This window comes from Giraffa tippelskirchi, chromosome 6 (genome assembly GCF_054371585.1).
Source record: "Giraffa tippelskirchi isolate mGirTip1 chromosome 6, T2T-mGirTip1v1.2.pri, whole genome shotgun sequence".
Lineage (NCBI taxonomy): Eukaryota > Metazoa > Chordata > Mammalia > Artiodactyla > Giraffidae > Giraffa > Giraffa tippelskirchi.
The window spans coordinates 41,791,809-41,812,081 of NC_137280.1; the positions used below are offsets into that span (position 1 = coordinate 41,791,809).

The 20,273-nt window shown below is 40.7% G+C and overlaps 1 protein-coding gene across 1 annotated transcript in view; it reads left to right on the forward strand.

The window, feature by feature from the left end:
• SBSPON (somatomedin B and thrombospondin type 1 domain containing) overlaps positions 1–13,816 on the forward strand; it is a 31,991-nt gene extending 18,175 nt beyond the window's left edge. The window contains exons 3-5 of the mRNA XM_081501677.1: positions 5,391–5,481; positions 7,297–7,473; positions 11,634–13,816. Coding sequence (XP_081357803.1) covers positions 5,391–5,481; positions 7,297–7,473; positions 11,634–11,751 — 386 coding nt within the window. The 3' untranslated portion in view covers positions 11,752–13,816. The remainder of the gene's footprint in view (positions 1–5,390; positions 5,482–7,296; positions 7,474–11,633) is intronic.
• The last annotated feature ends 6,457 nt before the right edge of the window (positions 13,817–20,273 follow it).

The following is a 20,273-nucleotide window of genomic DNA, read 5'->3' on the forward strand; positions in this document are numbered from 1 at the left end:
TTCAGTCGTGTCCGACTCTGTGCAACCCCATAGATGGCAGCCCACAAGGCTCCCCCGTCCCTGGGATTCTCCAGGCAAGAACACTGAGTGGGTTGCCATTGCCTTCTCCCATATGATCATGAAGACGCTCTAATTAATGATCAAGTAGCCATTGGTGGCTCAGCATCAAAGAATCTGCCTGCCAAGGCAGGAGACACTAGTTCGATCCCTGGTTTGGGAGGATCCCCTGGAGAAGGAAATGGCAACCCACTCCAGTATTCTTGCTTGGGAAATCCCATGGGCAGAGGAGCCTGGTGGGCTACAGTCCATGGGGTTGCAAAAGTGGTGAACACAACTTAGTGACTAAACTCACACACAGCCTTTGCTCTCTTCCGGTTTCATTTAATGTGTATTGTGAGTATATATTTTTTTATCATAAAAGCAAATCCAGAAGCATATATTGTGTGTTTGTTGCCCATACTGACTATTGTTCATATGGGTTTTCCTTCTGCAAGAAGATCACTGTGCATTATTATGAACTGTATGCTTCTAGGCTGGCATTATTTGTCAAATCTTCATTCCATTCTCTTCGACACCATATCTACAGATTAGTGGTTCTAAGCCTGCTTTTGTGACACCCTGTTGTGTCAGAGGGCTTTATGAAATTCTCAAAGCAAATTTAATTTACTTTCATGTTCAAAGTAAGTATGTGCAGTACCACCCTTTTAGAAGTGAAAGTTGCTATAAAAGTGAACAATGGTAGGTTGACGGGATGCCAGGAAAGTTGGCAAATAGTCTGTTAACAAAGAATCTATTACATTGAATATTGTCGCCAGGAACGGGAGAGGAGGGGGAATGGGCATTTATTGAAAGCTTTTGTCCTGGAGCACCAGCTATGTGCTGTGTGGCAGAAGGGAGAATGAGAATGGAGGCAAAAATAATTTCTAAATTACTTACTGCTATTAGTGAAAAATTAAATTTGTGGGGGATGTTAAAAAATGGAGCTAGTTCAGAGTCCTCCAGGTTATCTGGCTCTTGGCTTGTTTACTTTAGACTCGTGCCAAAGGGAAGGACACCCCTTTAGTAGAATGTGCCATCCAACCAAGCCTGGGCTGGAGGGGCCAGGACACAGAGGAGACAAGGCCCAGGGTTACCTGCTTAATTCTATGATGGGTCATAACCACAGAGACTCGACACTGAGTTTGAATTGTTATTGTTGTTCAGTTGTTAAGTCATGTCCCACTCTTTGCAACCCCATGGACTGTTGCACACTAGACTCCTCTGTCCCCACTATCTCCTGGAGTTTGCTGAAATTTGTGTCCAGTGATGCTATCTAACTGTCTTATCCTCTACTGCCTCCTTCTCCTCCTGCCCTCAATCTTTCCCAGCATCAGGGTCTTTTCCAATGAGTTGGCTCTTCACGTCAGGTGGCCAAAGTATTGGAGTTTCAGCTTCAGCAACAGTCCTTCCAATGAATATTCAGGACTGATTTCCTTTAGGATGGACTGGTTTCATCTCTTTGCTATCTAAGGGACTCTCAAGAGCCTTCTTCAGCACCACAGTTCAAAAGCATCAATTCTTTGGCACTCAGCCTTCTTTATGGTCCAACTCTCACATCTGTACATGACTACTGGAAAAACCATAGCTTTGACTATATGGACCTTTGTCTACAAAGTGATGTCTCTGCTTTTGAATAGTAGGTCTTAAAACACAGACTTGATTGTACTGGGGCCCCTGCTTGGTCATTTACTATTTATTTTCCCTTAACTTCCATGAACCTGTTTTGTCACTCATCCCCCAAGCCTGAGGGGGCTCAGAATGTCAGGGCTAAACTTTCCCCTCTTTCCTCTCTCTGCTCTCACTTCACAAAGGGACAAAAAGGGAAAATGAAACCAAATTTAAGCAATTTATCAGTAATATGCTATCATATTGAAACATTAATATTAATAAAGTAGTGAAACTTTGTCATCTGTGTTGCAATAGAGTCAGACTGCCACACTTTTGAGCCTTGAACATGTTTCTTATGCTCTCTGGACCACAGTTTCCTCATCTTTGAAATGAGGAAATAATTGGACCTATTTCAAAGGGTGGTTGTGAAAATTAAATGACTAAAGAGATGGGAATACCAGACCACTTGACCTGCCTCTTGAGAAATTTGTATGCAGGTCAGGAAGCAACAGTTAGAACTGGACATGGAACAATAGACTTGTTCCACATTGGGAAAGGAGTACATCAAGGCTGTATGTTGTCACCCTGCTTATTTAACTTATATGCAGAGTACATTATGAGAAACACTGGGCTAGATGAAACACAAGCTGGAATCAAGATTGCCGGGAGAAATATCAATAACCTCAGATATGCAGATGACACCACCCTTATGGCAGAAAGAGAAGAAGAACTAAAGAGCCTCATGATGAAAGTGAAAGAGGAGAGTGAAAAAGTTGGATTAAAACTCAACATTCAGAAAACTAACATCATGGCATCCGGTCCCATCACTTCATGGCAAATAGATGGGGAAGCAATGAAAACAGTGACAGACTATTTTTTTGGGCTCCCAAGTCACTGCAGATGGTGACTGTAGCCATGAAATTAAAAAATTCTTGCTCCTTGGAAGAAAATTTATGACCAACCTAGACAGCATATTAAAAAGCAGAGACATTATTTTGCCAACAAAGGTCTGTCTAGTCAAAGCTATGGTTTTTCCAGTAGTCACGTATGGATGTGAGAGTTGGACTATAAGGAAAGCTGAGCACCGAAGAATTGATGCTTTTGAACTGTGGTGTTGGAGAAGACTCTTGAGAGTCCCTTGGACTGCAAGGAGATCCAACCAGTCCATCCTAAAGAAAATCAGTCCTGAATATTCATTGGAAGGACTGAGGCTGAAGCTGAAGCTCCAATACTTTGGCCACCTGATTCGAAGAACTGACTCATTGGAAAAGACCCTTATGCTGTGAAAGATTGAAGGTGGGAGGAAAAGGGGACAACGGAGGATGAGATGGTTGGATGACATCACCGACTCAATGGACATGAGTTTGAGCATACTCCAGGAGTTGGTGATGGACAGAGAGGCCTGGCGTGCTGCAGTCCATGGGGTTGCAAAGAGTTGGTCACCACTGAGCGACTGAACTGAAGTGAACTGAATGCATGAAAAACACTTACTCAGAAGTGCATCACTGGTAGCTGTTAGTTGTATTATCTCAGAAATTTTTCTTTGGATTTCATATGAGAAACTGTAGTCATACACTTACCCTCTACTTCCTAACCAAGTGTTTTTTCCCCTGAGCTATATATTAAGTGCATTGCCTTTGAACTTTTGTCATAACATGCGCAGTACATATTAGGAGCTCAGGTAAATGTTTGAGCTAAAGAAACATATCCTGAAAATGTTATATAGTTTGACTGGTAGGATGCTGCGAGGATTTAGTAGTAAGTGCATTCTTTACTTAGTGAATAAGTCCATATGTGCGTCAAAAGAACAGAAATGAAAACAATACATGAGAAAATGAAAACCCTTTTGATGTTTGTTTCTGATAATTAGGCCTAAGAGAACAGAAGGATTCACTTGTCCTTTTTGATTCTGTTCGTGAATTTTGGAAGCTCCAAAGTTACAGTCACATTTAGAAAGAATGACGTGTTCTCTTCGGAAAACAAACATGCTAGCACAGCAAGGAAGAGCCACTCAGCTGGGTGTCTAGAGCTTACACAAGATGTGGGTAATGTTCAGACAAGAGATTAGATGCCCAGCCATGTGGGACAAGAATGTGCTTACAGCTCTTAGGACCAAGTGGCTATGCTCATCTTATGTTTCCATGTTATAGAAAAATGGCATCTCATTCAGAAAATCTAAAGAATTCAGACTGCCACCTCGTGGCCGAAAGGAACTTAGCAAGATGAACATACAGTCTTGAAGCATCTATTTTGCTGCTGGCTCCCCCATGCCCTTGTGCTCTTGTTGATGACTTGGGCATCTCACAAGCCAATCTCAGTTGGTATCTCCTCTTCCCAGGATGGTCCTATTTCTGAAATAAGAAGTCAGAAGGATATGAGAGCTTTCTCAGCTGCAAGATTCAAGATTTGTTACAGAAGACCTCAGGGAAATAGGACCCGTGAACCTCATGGCAGTTTCATGACTTCATTTATTCATCCATTCATCAACCCATTCATTCCTTGAACTCATATTTGTTGAGCATGTGAATGTGTGAGGGCTACCAGGATGATCAAGGCAAAACCCTGTCTTCCTTGAATTGGAAGCAGAATGGAATCAAGAGATCGTCCCCAGGGGCTACACAGAGCAACAGATGCCCCCACCCCAGACTTAGAGATGAAATAGGAGGAAGACGAAATAAGAGGGAAGAGGTGGAAGGAAAGGGTTTCTGGCTGTTTTTTTTTTCTCCAACCCAGAGTATCAGAAGTAGGGGTGTGGGGGTGGGGTGGGGTGAGGGGGAGAGACCCTTCAAGACCTTTCTTCCCTGAAGTTGGTGTGGGGACAGCACTGTGCTGGCCGGCACCTGATGGTCACACCCTGGGCTGTGTGGTTGGTGGCGAAGCTTCCAGGCTGTGGTTATCAGAAAACCTGGGAGCATTCACTCTTCCCTCCTTTGCTGTTTCTGTTTTTCCCTTTCTCATTTAGTCTCTCTGGTTGCCTTTTTCTTTTTTTCTCCTACTCCTCTTTCTCTCTTGTCTTCTTCCTCTTGCCTTTGATCCTTTTCTCTCTCTTACTTTATTCTTTCTACCTTTCACTTTTCTTCTCTATTTCTCTTCTTTTCATTAAAAAAAAAAAATCTCCCTTTCTCTGTTACCTTACTTTTTCCCTTGGTTCCCCCTACCCCACCCATCATTTTATTATTCCCTCTGCTTCCTGCCCCCGCGCCCCCCACTCCCGCTTTCCTTTGCACGTGATGAGATCACTGCAGACAAGCATGCACCTCCCTGCCCAGCTGTGCTGCATGAGGCTTTATGGAATTTGGTTCTGGGGTCTTTGGCATCACCTCCTTCACTCCTTGGTGGTGTTCCATAGATTTAGGGGTGGAGGGATTTATTTATTTTTTCACTTTTATTTTTTTAACACCCAACACGTTTTGTATTGGGGTATAGCCTATTAACAATGTTGTTATGGTTTCAGATGGACAGTAAAGGGACTCAGCCATACGTATACACGAATCCATTCTCCCCCAAACTCCCCCCTCCCATCCAGGCTGGCACATAGCATTGAGCAGAATTCCCTGTGCTCTATGGTAGGTCCTTGTTGGTTATCCATTTTCAATATAGCCGTGTGTCCATGACCTTTCCTAAGTCCTTAACTGTCTAGGACTGGAGGGCTTCGGATGGGTTTGAAACCAAGTTTGTTTGGGAAGGAACAGATGCTCTGGGACTTCAAGCTGCACGTGTTCAAGGTCATTCTCCTTTTCCAGTCCCTGCCTTTATAACTACCTCTGCGTTCAACAAGGAGCGAACAAGACAGGCGGCCTCCCCACACTGGACCACAGACACAGAGGATGCTGGGTAATTTGGTATTATTTTTCACTTATGTTTTTTCCAGTCGGATGGTCAAGTCAACTCACGAAGGTAACTTGTTGGGGTGGAATTTCTTCTGTTATTGTTCATGTACTTTGAACAAATAAAATGTGACTCTTTATCCCAGATCTGGGAAATACTTGTCCCTTCCCTGTTTTTTTTTTGCGGAAGAGGCTAGAAATATTTTGTCTCTGATCCCTAAGAAGAAACATGCTGTATAGAAATGAGATGGTATTATTTTGTCATTCACACTAAGGATGCTCAGCTTATAGTCTTTATGGAACCGTGGACTCCAGCACCACCTCTGTTTGTGAATTTGAACATGGCCCCCATCTGAGGTCTGAGCATTTCTACCAAGACCTAATGGTGCAGAAGGAACCTCCATGCTCATTAGAAGCCCACTCTTCTGCTGTTAGAATTGGGACACCAGACGGCTGCGTGTTCAAATCCCCACACCACCTCTTACTGTGCCTCACTTTTTCCTTCTTATAAAATGAGCATATTGATTCCTACCACACGGGGTTGCTGTGAGAATTTAATGAGCAAATATCCTTGAAAAGATGTCAGGGTTAAGCTGTGTAAAGCTGACTGAAGCTGCATCATAGATTTCCTACCTTAGTACCTTAAGGTACCAAATAAACTTTACCTACCATTGTTAAAGATCTTCTTTGAAACAGTCTCTCTAAACACTTTCCATCTAACTTATTACAGTTCATAATTATATGGATTAAAAAACAAGAGCTCATTTTAGCATGAAAGTGAACATGAAGTCGCTCAGTCATGTCCAACTCTTTGCGACCCCATGGACTGTAGCCTACCAGGCTCCTCAGTCCATGAGATTTTCCAGGCAAGAATACTGGAGTGGGTTGCCATTTCCTTCTCCAGGGGGTCTTCCCGACCCAGGGATCGAACTTGGGTCTCGCATATTAAGAACCTAAAATGCCATGTTGTTTTGTTTTCCTGAAGAGTTGTAAAATTGTGTTGCTTTTAACTACAAAACTCTGAAATATTCATCCATGTCTGAATGCACCCCTGGGGCCTTCAAGATCTAGTCACATAACATAATGTTAGAGTTTTCCACAGCTCAGTGTAAGGTGACTCTAGTCTGTTACAGAAAAGCATGTCTCAGCTTCCCATGTCCTTTCATCAGTGATGTCCAGTATAACTTTGATGCTTGACTTCAAGTCAAAACTCATCTCATTACCCCAGATTATGTAGGTGAGCTGGGAGAGCGAGTATAGGGAAGGTCCTGGGAATGTTGGTGAGGCAGAAAAACACAAGTGCTGGCCTGGACACCCAGGACCAGCCTTTCTGGGGCTCACACGTTCTCAGACTCAAGCAAGCTCTTGTTCAATTTCTGTAATTCATTAAAATCTCCGCAAAGTTATCAAGGGCAATTTTCCTACTGAAATGTGTTTTTAGACATAATTTCACAGTCAAACTAGACAGGACATGAGATAAAATTTGTGCACTATGATGTTGACCAGATAATTCAACCATGGATTGAAAAATAACCGAAAGGTTCAATTGTCAGATGTCAAGAGTTCAGCGAGTGAGAAACTTGACCAGGCCTTCTGTGACCTGTGACAAGGCAACATCCTACCTTCTCCGGGCTGTCAGATGTCCTCAGGGGGTCCCAGCCTTTCCAAGACTTTCTACAGCATCAGGGCACTTGCTGTTCTCATTGACCAAAAAGTTCGTTTGGATTTTTTCATAAAGTGGTACGGGAAAATGTGAATGAACTTTTTGGCCAATCCAATAATTACAGCAAGTGGAATTGCTCCTTTTTTTTTTTTGCTCTAGATACTGTATGGAGTTCAAGACAGAGTCATTGACTCCTCACTGTGCCATGGAAAATCGCCCCCTGACCCGATGGATGCAATATCTCCGAGAGGGCTACACGGTGTGTGTGGATTGTCAGCCTCCAGCTATGAACTCTGTGAGCCTCCGTTGTTCCGGTGATGGCTTGGACTCTGACGGGTAAGGGAGAGAAACTGGTTGGAGGATTTTTCTTGGCCCTCATTTGGGGAGACATATCCTTTTCGTGTCATGCACAGCAGACCAGTATGTGATCTGAAGGGTCACCACAGTGAGGAGAAACTTCCACGTGGCTATTCCAGAGCCCAGGACCCAGTTCACACTCTAGGACTTAGAGGCTCTGTACCAGACAGGTGTGGGCGAATTTGGATATTGGGGTTCAGACCAAGGTCTCAAGGGACCATCAGAGAACTGCCCCCAAAGCAGCCAGAAACACTATGCAAACAGATGAGCTTGTCTTTGTTCTAGCAATACTGTATTAATGGACACTAAAATTTCAATTGTATAGAATTTTTATGTATCATGAAATTATCTATGAATTGCTTTCAACTCTTTAAAAACATAAAAATCATTATTTTTATTACTATTTTTTTTTTTTTAAGTTTAGGTAGAGTTGATTTACAATATTATATTAGGTTCAGGTGTACAACATAGCAATTCAAAAATTTTATAGCTTATACTCCATTTATGGTTATTATAAAATCTTGGCTATATTCTCTGTGCTGTATCCTTGTGGCTTATTTATTGTATACGTAGTAGTTTGTGCCTCTTAATCCCCCACCCCTAGTCGTCCCTCGCTCATCCCTCTCCCCACTGGTAACCACTAGTTTGTTCTCTATTTCTGTGAGTCTGTTTCTTTGTTATTTTCACTAGTTGGTTTTCATTTGCAGAATCCACATACAAATGATAATACACAGTATTTGTCTTTCTCTATCTGACTTATTTCACCAAGCATAATACCCTGCAGGTCCACCCATGTTGTTACAACTGGCAGGATTTCATTTCTTTTATGTCTAAGTTGTTGTATGTATACCACATATTCTTTATTCATTCAACCATTGGTAAACACTTTTATGCTTTCATTGTAAGTAATGCTGCTATGAACATTGGGGTGCATGTATGTTTTTGAATTACTGTTTTCATTTTCTTTGGATATATATATATATACAGGAGTAGAATTTCTGGATCATATGTAATAATCATTCTTAACCTGTAGACTATACAAGGGGTGGGTGGGCTGGATTTGGCCCATGGGTCACAGTTTGCTGAACCCTGTCCAGATGATTCGTACCCACAGCAAAGTTTCAGAACCACTGCTCAGTGAGGCAGTCACAGTCATGACTAAGATAGTATTGGTGGGCCTAGTTTTGCAGGATCATAAACCCTTTCGATGTTCTAAGCACTCAATTTTAATATGGGGGGCATGGGATTCCCTCACACAACATGAAGCAATTCATGGGACACCAGGTTGGCATCCAACAATTTAACTTAATTCTGACACTATCAGTCCTACAAGACTGCTCCCTCCTGCCACTCCCTTCAAAGACGTTTCCAGCTCAGTCTGTGTTACCTGTTACCTATGCTTCTGACTGACTGGCTATACATCAGAGATTCCATGATCTCTTCCTCAGGTCTGATTAATTTGCTAGAGTGGCTCACAGAACTCAGAGACACATTGACTGACTAGATGACCATGCATGTGTGCATGCTAAGTCACTTCAGTTGTGTCTGACTCTTTGAAACCCTATGGACTGTAACTCACCAGGCTCTTCTGTCCATGGGATTCTCCAGGCAAGAATACTGCTGAAGTGGGTTGCCACACCTTCCTCCAGGGGGTCTTCCCGACCCAGGGATTGAACTCGTGTCTCTTATGTCTCTTGCACTGGCATGCCGGTTCTTTACCACTAGTGCCACCTGGGAAGCCTGACTAGATGACCAGTTTATTGTAAAAGGATATAATTCAGTAACAGCCCGATGGGAGACAGGGAAGAAGTATGGGAAGGGGTGTCATTCTCCCCTCCTCTCCATGTGTTCACTCACCTAGACACCCTCTGAACCCTGTCCTTTTGGCTTTCCTGGATGTCTCACTATGGAGGTGTCATTGATTAAGTCATTGGCTATTGACTGATTCAACTTCCAGCCCCTCTCCCATCCCTGGACGTTGGGGTTGGGCGTATGGAGCCATGAACTCCAACCTGCTAACCACCTGGTTAATTCTCCTGGCAACCAACTCTCAACTTCAGGTGATTCCAAAAATCTGCCCATTCACATAACAAGACACCTTTATCACTCTCAACATTTAAGAAATTCCAGTGGCTTTGGGGACTGCCAGTTAGAAACTGGACAAAAACTAAATACACATGAGAAATATAGTTTGGTCGCCTGAATGACCAAATATGTTTCTTGTAAATCATAATATTGCATAAATCTACAGAAATCTAGATTGTCCAAAAGAATTGACCCTTGAAAACATTTTACCATTCTAAAAACCCATTCTAGTCCTGTACTTATCTACCAGTTAAATCCAATAATATTTTTCATAACTAAGAGACAGGTAGAATTTGTGATGGTATGGTTTATGGCTTTCAAAAATGTAAGATGGAATTGGTAAAAATATAGATTAGGAATAAAAATGTGGAGCTTTCTAGTTAATCATTATTCCCAGAGCATATTTTAATATTTAATAACTTGAATTTATGTTTATTAGTCTCTTGTGTCCAACAGCCTCTATATTGAGTATGCACACGAAGAGTAAAGCGGGTAAAGAATTCACATGAAACAGAAACTTAATATGTAGACTTAATATTTTCCTGAGTACCTCATCCATATTTTGACTTTAAAATGAATATTATAATTTAATATGTATCCATAAAGCACCTTCAACCCTGGCTGAAGTTCCAGTGACTTAAAAAATAATAATTTCAATAATAGGGCTTTTTTCTTTTCGCTGCTCACATTTTTCATTATGGAATCAAAGAGTTTGAAAGGATTACAAGGAATCATTTGGTTCAGTCCCCTCTCATTTAAATGTACACAAAACAGTACCCAGCAATCCCACTACTGGGCATATACTCAGAGAAAACCATAGTTCAGAAACACACATGCACCCAACATTCATTGCAGCACTATTTAAATAGTCAGGACATGGAAACAACCTAAATGAGCATCAACAGAGGAATGGATAAAGTCGTGTTACATGTATGCAGTGGAATATTATTCAGCCATGCTGCTGCTGCTGCTAAGTCGCTTCAGTCATATCCGACTCTGTGCGACCCCATAGACGGCAGCCCACCAGGCTCCTCCGTCCCTGAGATTCTCCAGGCAAGAACACTGGAGTGGGTTGCCATTTCCTTCTCCAATGCATGAAAGTGAAAAGTGAAAGGGAAGTCGCTCAGTCGTGTCCGACTCCTAGCGACCCCATGGACTGCAGCCCACCAGGCTCCTCCGTCCATGGGATTTTCCAGACAAGAGTACTGGAGTGGGTTGCCATTGCCTTCTCCGTATTCAGCCATAAAAAGGAATGAAATTTGGTCTTTTGTAGAGATGTGGGTGGACCTAGGGACTGACTGTCATACAGAGTGAAGTCAGAAAGAGAAAAACAAATATCATATATTAATGCATATATATCGGATTTAGAAAAATGGCATAGATGATCTTATTTGTAAAACAGAAATAGAGACACAGACATAGGGAACAAACATCTGGATGCCAGTGTGGGGAACCATGGGAGATGGGATGAATTGGGGAGATAGGGACCAACATATATACACTATTGATACTATGTATAAAATAGGTAACTAATGAGAACCTATTGTATAGCTCAGGGAAACCTACTCAGTGCTCAGTGGTGACCTAAATGGGAAGGAAATCCAAAAAAGAGCCAATATGCATACGTGTAGCTGATTCACTTTGCTGTGCCGTAGAAACTAACACAACACTGTAAAGCAACTATACTCCAATAAAAATACACTAAAAAAAGTACACAAAGCAGAAAGTCATTTTCCTTTATGCAACACTTCATATACTCAGAGCAACTGAGAGACACGAATGCAGTGACCTCAAGCTACAATTCTCAATGTGCAGGGTGGGGGGTGGTCCTCAAATAAGGATTAATTGGTAACTTGTTTTGACAGAACCCAAAGAAAAGAAACAGTTGTGAGTTGTGATGTTTGTTTTTTAATTTCAATTTGTAATGCACTTTAAAACTTCAAGTGTTAACCTTTTTTTTTTTAAAAAAAAACAACCTTAATTTATAATTCTGTAAGTTAGAATCATCTTTGGTTTGCTTTAGTGTAATTCACATTTTCAAAATATCATTTCAGAAATCAGACCCTCCATTGGCAAGCAATTGGCAATCCTCGATGTCAAGGAACTTGGAAAAAAGTTCGTCGGGTAGAACAGTGTTCTTGTCCAGCTGTTCATAGTTTCATTTTCATATAGGTCATGATATAAATATTTCAAAATATGTTTGTAAACATGCTAAATACTAGCAAGTCATGTTCGACGCTGCATAATCCTTTGAAAACTCTTCAGCCTAAAGTTCCTAAATATATGTCATTGCCACATTCTGAAGCAGAGAAAGGAAATTTAGGGGCCAGTTCTTAAGAAACACAGTGCCTTTATTTTTATTTTTTACTATGTTGAGGACTCATCCTAAAGTTTCCTGTGGTTTTCTGACCTTGGTCTGTCACTTGGAGTCTCCTCATTGAACACGTAGCCCTCTGGACACAAAGTCTGTTTGCACTAAAATGACTACATTTTGTTGGTCCACTTACTGGTAAGTTGTCATTTAAGGGTACTCATGCTTTGAGTCTTGGGTTCTTTCTTTCTATTCTGTAATCTCTTAAAAACTTCTTGCCTTAAAAAATGTCTACAGATACATGTACACTCACGTGTGCATTTCCCATATATTATTCCACAAATTCTGCAATAATAATTTCAAGCAAATTTGTCACAAGTAATTTTCCACAGGACAAGTTGTTTGAGATTTACTAAGCAAAACCAACAGCTCTGCTAAATATACTTTTTTTTTTTTAAATAGAAGAAATTTTCTTCTGTTAACATCAATCAAATGTTCATTCTACATCAGTACAATTCATTTAAATGTTTTAATTTCCATGAAGTGAAATTTTGGCAACAACAAGTGAAACAATTGCTTTAATTATGAACATTCTACCATCATTAGCACTGAAAATTATTTCCAAAGCATAAAGCCTGAAATGGACTACAATAATTTTGGAGTCCAACTTCAAGTTTAATTGAGGTAAACTTACTACTTTTTTTTCCCCCTATAGCACAGGTTTTCTTTTGTTTGGAGTTAGAAGGTAGAGGTATAGATTATTGAAGGCGTAGATTTATTACAAATGCTATGATTCCCATCCCCACCCCACTTCTACAAACACAGAAGTATTAGTTTCCTTATTGTATAATTGGAAAATCAATGAACCAGAGACAAAATGCCTTGTTGAAGAATCTGGACTGACAGAGCCAAATCTTAGCTTCTCATTCAGAATTTAGCTTCCATGAAGAGCCTAATGTTGCCAGAGGGTGTTCTGTAAAAGCAAAGCCCTTTTTATTTCTGAAGCAAATTTTAAATTCAGAATATTTTCTTCAGAGAACTGAATCTGGAAACTTAAACTACAGGTGAACCTCGGAGATATTTGAGTTTGGTTACAGACCACCACAATGAAGCGAGTCACAAGATAGTTTTGGTTTCCCAGTGCATATAAAAGTTACGTTTACACCATATGTTTGCAATCTATTGTGTGCAATAGCATTATGTCTAAAAAAAGTCCATACCTTAATTAAAAAATACTTTATTGCCCAAAACTACTAACCATCATCTGAGCCTTTAGTAAGTAGTAACATCAAAGATCACTGATCACAGATCACCTGAGCAAGTATAATAATAATGATGAAAAAGTTTGAAATATGCTGAGAATTACCAAAATGTAACACAGACATACAAAGTGAGCAAATGATATTGAAAAAAAATGGCACCAATAGATTTACTCAATCTAGGGTTGCCACAAACCTTCAATTTGTTAAAAAAAAAAAAAAGTAATATCTGCAAAACACAATAAAATGAGGTGTGCCTGTATATGAAATTCCTTTGATTTCATATGTATAAAATATTATTTACTAACAAATGATTTACTAAAATACCTATTTCTTGGCACTTATCACGTAATGATATAATGACACTAGTAAGTTTAATAGGGATGGAAAAGTCCCCAATATTTAATGCTGAGAGTAGCAATATTTCTGAGAATGTATTTGTTTAAATGTCAGGACTGTTTTGTGGTAAACTAAATTCTTCATAAATTAACAATAAAAATTTGAGTCTCATCAGAGTTAGAAACTTCAACTATCAGCTCAGTATTAACATTTCAAGACCATTTCTAACATTTGTAAAACAAAACTTTTGAAGGCATACCTGGGTAATTTTCAATGTTACTTAAAAGTTTTATACCAATAAATAAACTTTCTGTTCACATTTTGAAAAGCTCTTTACTTGTTTGGCTAGAAAATACCCAAGTTTTCTGGACAAGTCAGAGAATAAACAAAAAATTTCACAAAAGTCAAAAGAAAATGTTTTAGAATTGATAGGCATATGTATGATGACTAACAGCAATAAAGCTATGATGTATTTATGGTTCCAGTATAACATTCAGCATATTTGAGTTGTATAAAATCAATTTTTCAAATTACATATTTAGCTTTCACTACATGACCATTAATAACTTTCATATTGAAGCATATTTTTGTTATTTCTATTCTTGTGAAGAATTTCAAGGGCTGGAAGACATAACTACTAAATAATGATCTTGAAAAGCTTGTTATTACTTCTAGTGAAGCCCAAGGAAACAGTACAAAACTGAAACAGGTGGTCTAAATGATGAATGAAGAACCCAGAATTTTTTATTTTCAGAGATAAAGATCAAGGAATTTAAGACTTCTTTGGTATTCCTTTTTAATGAGTACGTTAGATTTGGAGTCCTTTCCTATGACACTCTACAATGATTTACAGGCTCTTAGCACTACTTTGGCGGAGAAAGCACTGGCAACCCACTCCAGTACTCTTGCCTGGAAAATCCCATGGACGGAGGAGCCTGGTGGGCTGCTGTCTATGGAGTCGCACAGAGTTGGACACGACTGAAGTGACTTAGCAGCAGCAGCAGCACTACTTAACAGGCTGCTTTTCAAAAGTGCATGAGAAAAGTAATTTGAACAAAAGTAAATATACTCACTCAGGAAAGAAGGGGAAAGGAATTAAAGATGGTGATTATTTAGTAGAGAAAAGCTGGGGGAGGGGAAATGAGAAGAGAAAAGAGTAGAAAAAGGAGCAAGGTAAACTATAATCTCGTTTTTTTAGGGTCATTCTTGGAATTTAAAAAATTATTTATTTTTGTCTGTGCTGGGTTTTTGTTTCTGTGCCAGCTTTCTCTAGCTGCAATGTGCAGGCTTCTAATTGCAGTGGCTTCTCTTGTTGTGGAGCACAGGCTCTAGAGTGTGCACGCTTCAGCAGTAGTTGTGTGTGGGCTCAGTAGTTGCGGTGCACGGACTTAGTTGCCCTGCAGCATGTGGGATCTTAGTTCCTGGACCAGGGATCAAACTCATGTCCCCTGAATTGGCAGGCCTATTCTTAACCACTGGACCACCAGGGAGTTCCCTTTCTTGGGATGTTTTTATCTGAGAATGTTGAAATTATGCATAAATAGCAATAGCAATAACTTAAATTGTTTAGTTCTACTTTGGCATAAAAATTGTAATTACCATTTCTTCTAGGAATGCACCAAAATGATGTAAAACAAAACTAGTTCTGCCCTCTAAGACTATTCTAGTGAAGGTTCGTACAAATAAGTGTAAGATGATTTAGAAAACCTGAATAATCTGATGAATATATTGAAAGAGAAGTGAAACTTCTAGGTCAAGGTGACAGAGGGATAAACATGTTTATCTTCTTCCTCAACTCCCATTGAGATTATAGGATTCATGGAAGAGAATAAGTCTATAATACAGATGAGAAGGCAGGGGTGGAATCAGCTCATAGATTTTGAAGAAACTTTTTGAAGATTGAAAGCACATAGGATTCTATGGATGGATGAACCAGAATAGAGGGACCATACCCTTTAAAACATGTAGAAAAGAAGATGGAAGTAAAGCCATTCTTCTTGGGGTGTGGCAGTCCCATTGAGCACAAACAAAATGGATTTTAAAACTCCCCGCCCCTAGAGACAAACTTGTGAAATTTAAAATCAAGGATAAAGAAAAGACTATAAAATCTTCCAAAGAAAGAAAAGCAGATTACCTACAAAGGAACAAGAATTCCCATGAGAAACAGCAGTCTTCTCATCAGCATCAGTGGCTACTTGAAGTCTAATAGAATAAAGCCTCCAAGTTCTGAAGGACAATAATTTTGAAACTAGCATTTCTGTATCAGTCAAGGCACTAATTAAAGTGTGAAGGCAAAGATTCAGCCTTTCAGAGAGGTGTAGAGATTCAGAAGCCTTGTGAAATGGTCCTCAACAGGGTATTTTTTTCTAACTTTTTATTTTGTATTGGAGTATAGCTGATTAGCAAACAATGTTGTGATAGTTTCAGGTGAACAGCAAAGGGACTCAGCCATACATGCACATGGATCCATTCTCCCCCAAACCCCCCTCCTGTTCAGGCTGCCACATAACATTAAGCAGACTTCCCTGTGCTCTACAGTAGGTCCTTGTTAGTTATCCATTTTAAATATAGCAGTGTGTACATGTTGATCCCAAACACTAGGATACTTTTCTCAATTAAACATGGGAGGTCGACAATATACTTACCTCCTTTACCTCCATATTCCCAATAAAATTACAGTTAAAGGAATTTTTTTAAAAAGACAAAGAGTATACTGATAAGGAGATTGAGAGGGAAGAACCTGAAAAGAGGTGGCCATAAAATTTCAGGACCAGTAAAGCAGAAGAAAGGAGAAAGATGCCTAGAAGAGGGAATTTCAGTAAGCAAGGTCCTCTCTAGTCTCCCAGGAATGTAGTCTTAGCCACTAGACCACCAGGGAAGTCCTGGGGGACCCATTTTACAGTGCCATTTCCCATGCCACCCTCTCTTCTTCAGCAAGGAGGGCTGCCCAAATGCACAGCCCACGCCCAGACTGAGATGGAGTGTAATTAAACAGCCGAAAGACTGTCTTCTTAGAGGAAGGCTGAACTGGAAACAAATCCCAAACTCTCCCCTTCTCCCCAAGGAATTGTGGGAACACTGCTTTGGGTGGAAGAGGTGGTCACCAGTCAGCCATCCTGTGAATCTGCAGCCCAAATTCTCATCACCAGGCTGGGCTTCAGAAATCTCAAACTGCTAATTCAGTTTCAAAGTGGTTCTAACCTTGGAAACTTCAAACTGACTTAAAAAAAGAGAATTAAGAGAAGTTCCCAGATTTGGAGTTAACTGCCTATCAAAACAAAGTCCAACATAATTCAGAGGAAGAAAACAAAATCTAGAACTCAAAGTCATGGGTCAGCAAACTATAACCTGCAGGCTAAATCTTGCCTGTAGTTTCTGTAAATACAATTTTCTTGGAACACAGTCACGCCCATTCATTTGCATGTTTATGTCTATGGACCATTTCAGGCAGAGGTGACAGAAACCTAGTGGCCCACAAGGCCTAAAATATTTCATCTGGCCCTTTACAGAGAGCTTGCTTACCCTGGCTTAGATCATTGACATTTAATGTAATTATTCGTGTGGTTGCATTCAGGAGCACCATTTGCTTTTTTGTTAGTCCTTGTGGTTTTGTTGGTTTTTGCTTCCTGTTTCCTCTTCTCCCCACTTTTGCTTTCTTAGGGATTATTTAAATAATTTTTACTATTTCAATTTATATATTAGTTATATATGTGTATTTTTTAAATGGTTGCTCTAGGGGTTACAATATCATACCTAATATTTTATAATAAATGTAAATGTAACAGTTAATATTATTCCTCTTTAAACATTTATTCAGCTGCATTGGGTCTTAGTTGTGGCATGTGAACTCTTAGCTGTAGCATTTGGGACCAAGTTCCCTGCTGTGCTAAGTCGCTTCAGTCATGTCTGACTCTGTGCGACCCCATAGACAGCAGCCCACCAGGCTCCTCCGTCCCTGGGATTCTCCGGCAAGAACACTGGAGTGGGCTGCCATTTCCTTCTCCAATGCATGAAAGTGAAAAGTGAAAGTGAAGTCGCTCAGTCATGTCCAACTTATAGCGATCTCATGGACTGCAGCCCACCAGGCTCCTCCGTCCATGGGATTTTCCAGGCAAGAGTACTGGAGTGGGGTGCCATTGCCTTAGGGATTAAACCTGGGCCGTCTGCATTGGAAGGGCAGTCTTAGCTACTGCACAACCAGGAAGTCCCTCATATTAATATTACACTTCATGTAAATTGGAAAAGCCTTGCAGGCATAAACTGGAAACTCAGAAAGAATTTAAAAATTGACAATGGGCAGACCCTTACATGACAACACTGAGCCATAACCTCTGTGGCAATCAGTTTAGAATGAGGAACTGAATTCCCAAAGCTATCTACCCAGAATGGGCAGGACTCAGTTGACGACTACCAACATCACTATTTTTTTGTCCCTACTTTCAACTTAAGAGCAGAGAAAGCCAAGTATGTTCCCCAAGACAATCATATAAGATGCCTGCTGCTAGCTGGCCGGCCTCCAGCTTCTTCATGCCAACAACCTCCAATCAGAGCACGCCTGAAGCCTTAGTTTTTGACTACAAAGCTTTCCCCCTATAAACTTCTGCCTGCATCTCTGCCAAACTCAAGTAATGGTGGCTGGCTTCCTTGCTATAGCAAGCTCTGACTAAACAGCCTATTTGGTTTCATTTTTGAGTGGCTTCATTTATTTCCACAACTCAAATAGTTGTGATATAACTATATAACCTTACTTTGTAGAAATGCAAATAAACAAGTATGGCTATATACAACATGAATATGTTGAGTAGGGGGGTAGAAAAGACAAAGAGTACAGAGTAGCTCATTTCCTTAAGTCAAAAAGAAAAACAGGACTTCCCTAGTGATCTAGCAGTTAAGAATCCACCTGGCTATGCAGGGGACATGGGGTCAATCCCTGGTCTGGGAAGATCCTACACGCATGGGGGAACTAAGCCCATGTATAAGCCCACGTGCCTTAGCCCATGCTCCACAATGAAAGAAGCCACCACAATGAGAAGCTTGTGCTCTGCAACTAGAGGGTAGCCCCTGCTCACACTCACAGCAACTAGAGAAAGCCCGCACACAGCAGGGAAGACCCAGAGAAGTAAAAAATAAATAAAATTAATTAATCAATTTAGGAAAAAACCCAGATACTCTCCCAGCCTTTGCAGCTTGGCCCTAAGTTGGGTAACTCATTCAACGCTGAGCCAGGCCACCTATAACTTACTCTGCCTTAGCCTCCATCTCTGGCACTTATGAAGCCTAAAGATCACACAGCATAGAGGCCTAGGGTGCTCCCAGGTCTTTCCTGAGACTGCATCTAGTCCTGGGCACAGGTGCCTGGTCTTCTGGATTCCCTGGTTTACTCAAGACTTTCAAAGCCTTTACCTTCCACATACCTTAATTTCATGCAGCCATGAAATTAAAACATGCTTGTTCCTTGGAAGAAAAGCTATGACCAACCTAGACAGAATATTAAAAAGCAGAGACATTACTTTCCCAACAAATGTCCATCTAGTCAAAGCTATGGTTTTTCCAGTAGTCGTGTATGAGTGTGAGAGTTGGACTCTAAAGAAAGCTGAGCACCGAAGAATTGATGTTTTTGAACTGTGGTATTGGAGAGACTCTTAAGAGTCCCTTGGACTGCAAAGAGATCCAACCAGTCCATCCTAAAGGAAATCAGTCCTGAATATTCATTGGAAGGACTGATGCTGAAGTTGAAGCTCCAATACCTTGGTCACCTGATGGGAAGAGCTGATTCACTGGAAAAGACCCTGATGCTGGGAAAGATTGAAGGCAGAAGGGTACGACAGAGGAAGAGATGGTTGGATGGCATCACCGACTCCATGGACATGAGTTTGAGCAAGCTCCGGGAGTTGGTGATGGAAAGGGAAGCCTGGCATGCTGCAGTCCATGAGGTCGCAGAGTCAGACACTACTGAGCAACTGAACTGACTTTCTTCTCCAGGCTCTTCAATCTGTCTGCGGTCCCTGACCCCAGGCAGATGTAGGTACTACTTTTAAAGCCCATGAGCTCAGAGGGGCCAAAACAAACGCAAATCTCTGAACCCTCAGGGAACTGCCAGACATGGAAACACCCCACCACAATCCTGAGCACAAGGTCTGTATTGGCCTCTCCCACATTATCAAACTGCACCCCGACAACACAGATCACTGGTCCCCTCAAGCAGGGTAAGCAAAACCACTAGAATGCTCTACAATTTGGCAGCCTTTTTCATTGAGCACTCCCCAGTTGTTTTATTAGATTTGTTTCAAAAAGTTGATTCTAACAGTTTTTTGTTGCCAGCTTAATATTTGCTTCAGAAAAAGGAAGGTTCTCTGGAACTCCCCACTTTGTCACTCTCTATGTAACCTTTTCAATGATTGTTTTAGAAATGAAGGGCAGATTAGTGGTTGCCAAGGGTTGGAGGAATGATGTAGGAGAGAGATGAGTGGCAACAGAAGGGATCCTCATAGTGTTGGAATATCCTGCCTGTGGTAGATACATGCACCTACACAAGTGATAAGCTGTTTGGAATTACATACACCGTTCACACATGTACACACATGGTACAAGACTGGGAAAATCCGGGTAAAATTGATGATTTATATCAATAATCTGTGAGTGACTTACTGTGGTTTAACTGACACTGGGGAAAGCTGGAGCAGGTGTACAAGGAACTATTATTTCTTACACCAGTATGTGAGTCTAGATGTCTGAACAAATTTCAGTTTAAAAATTCAAAATATTCAGATAAAAATGAGGAAGCA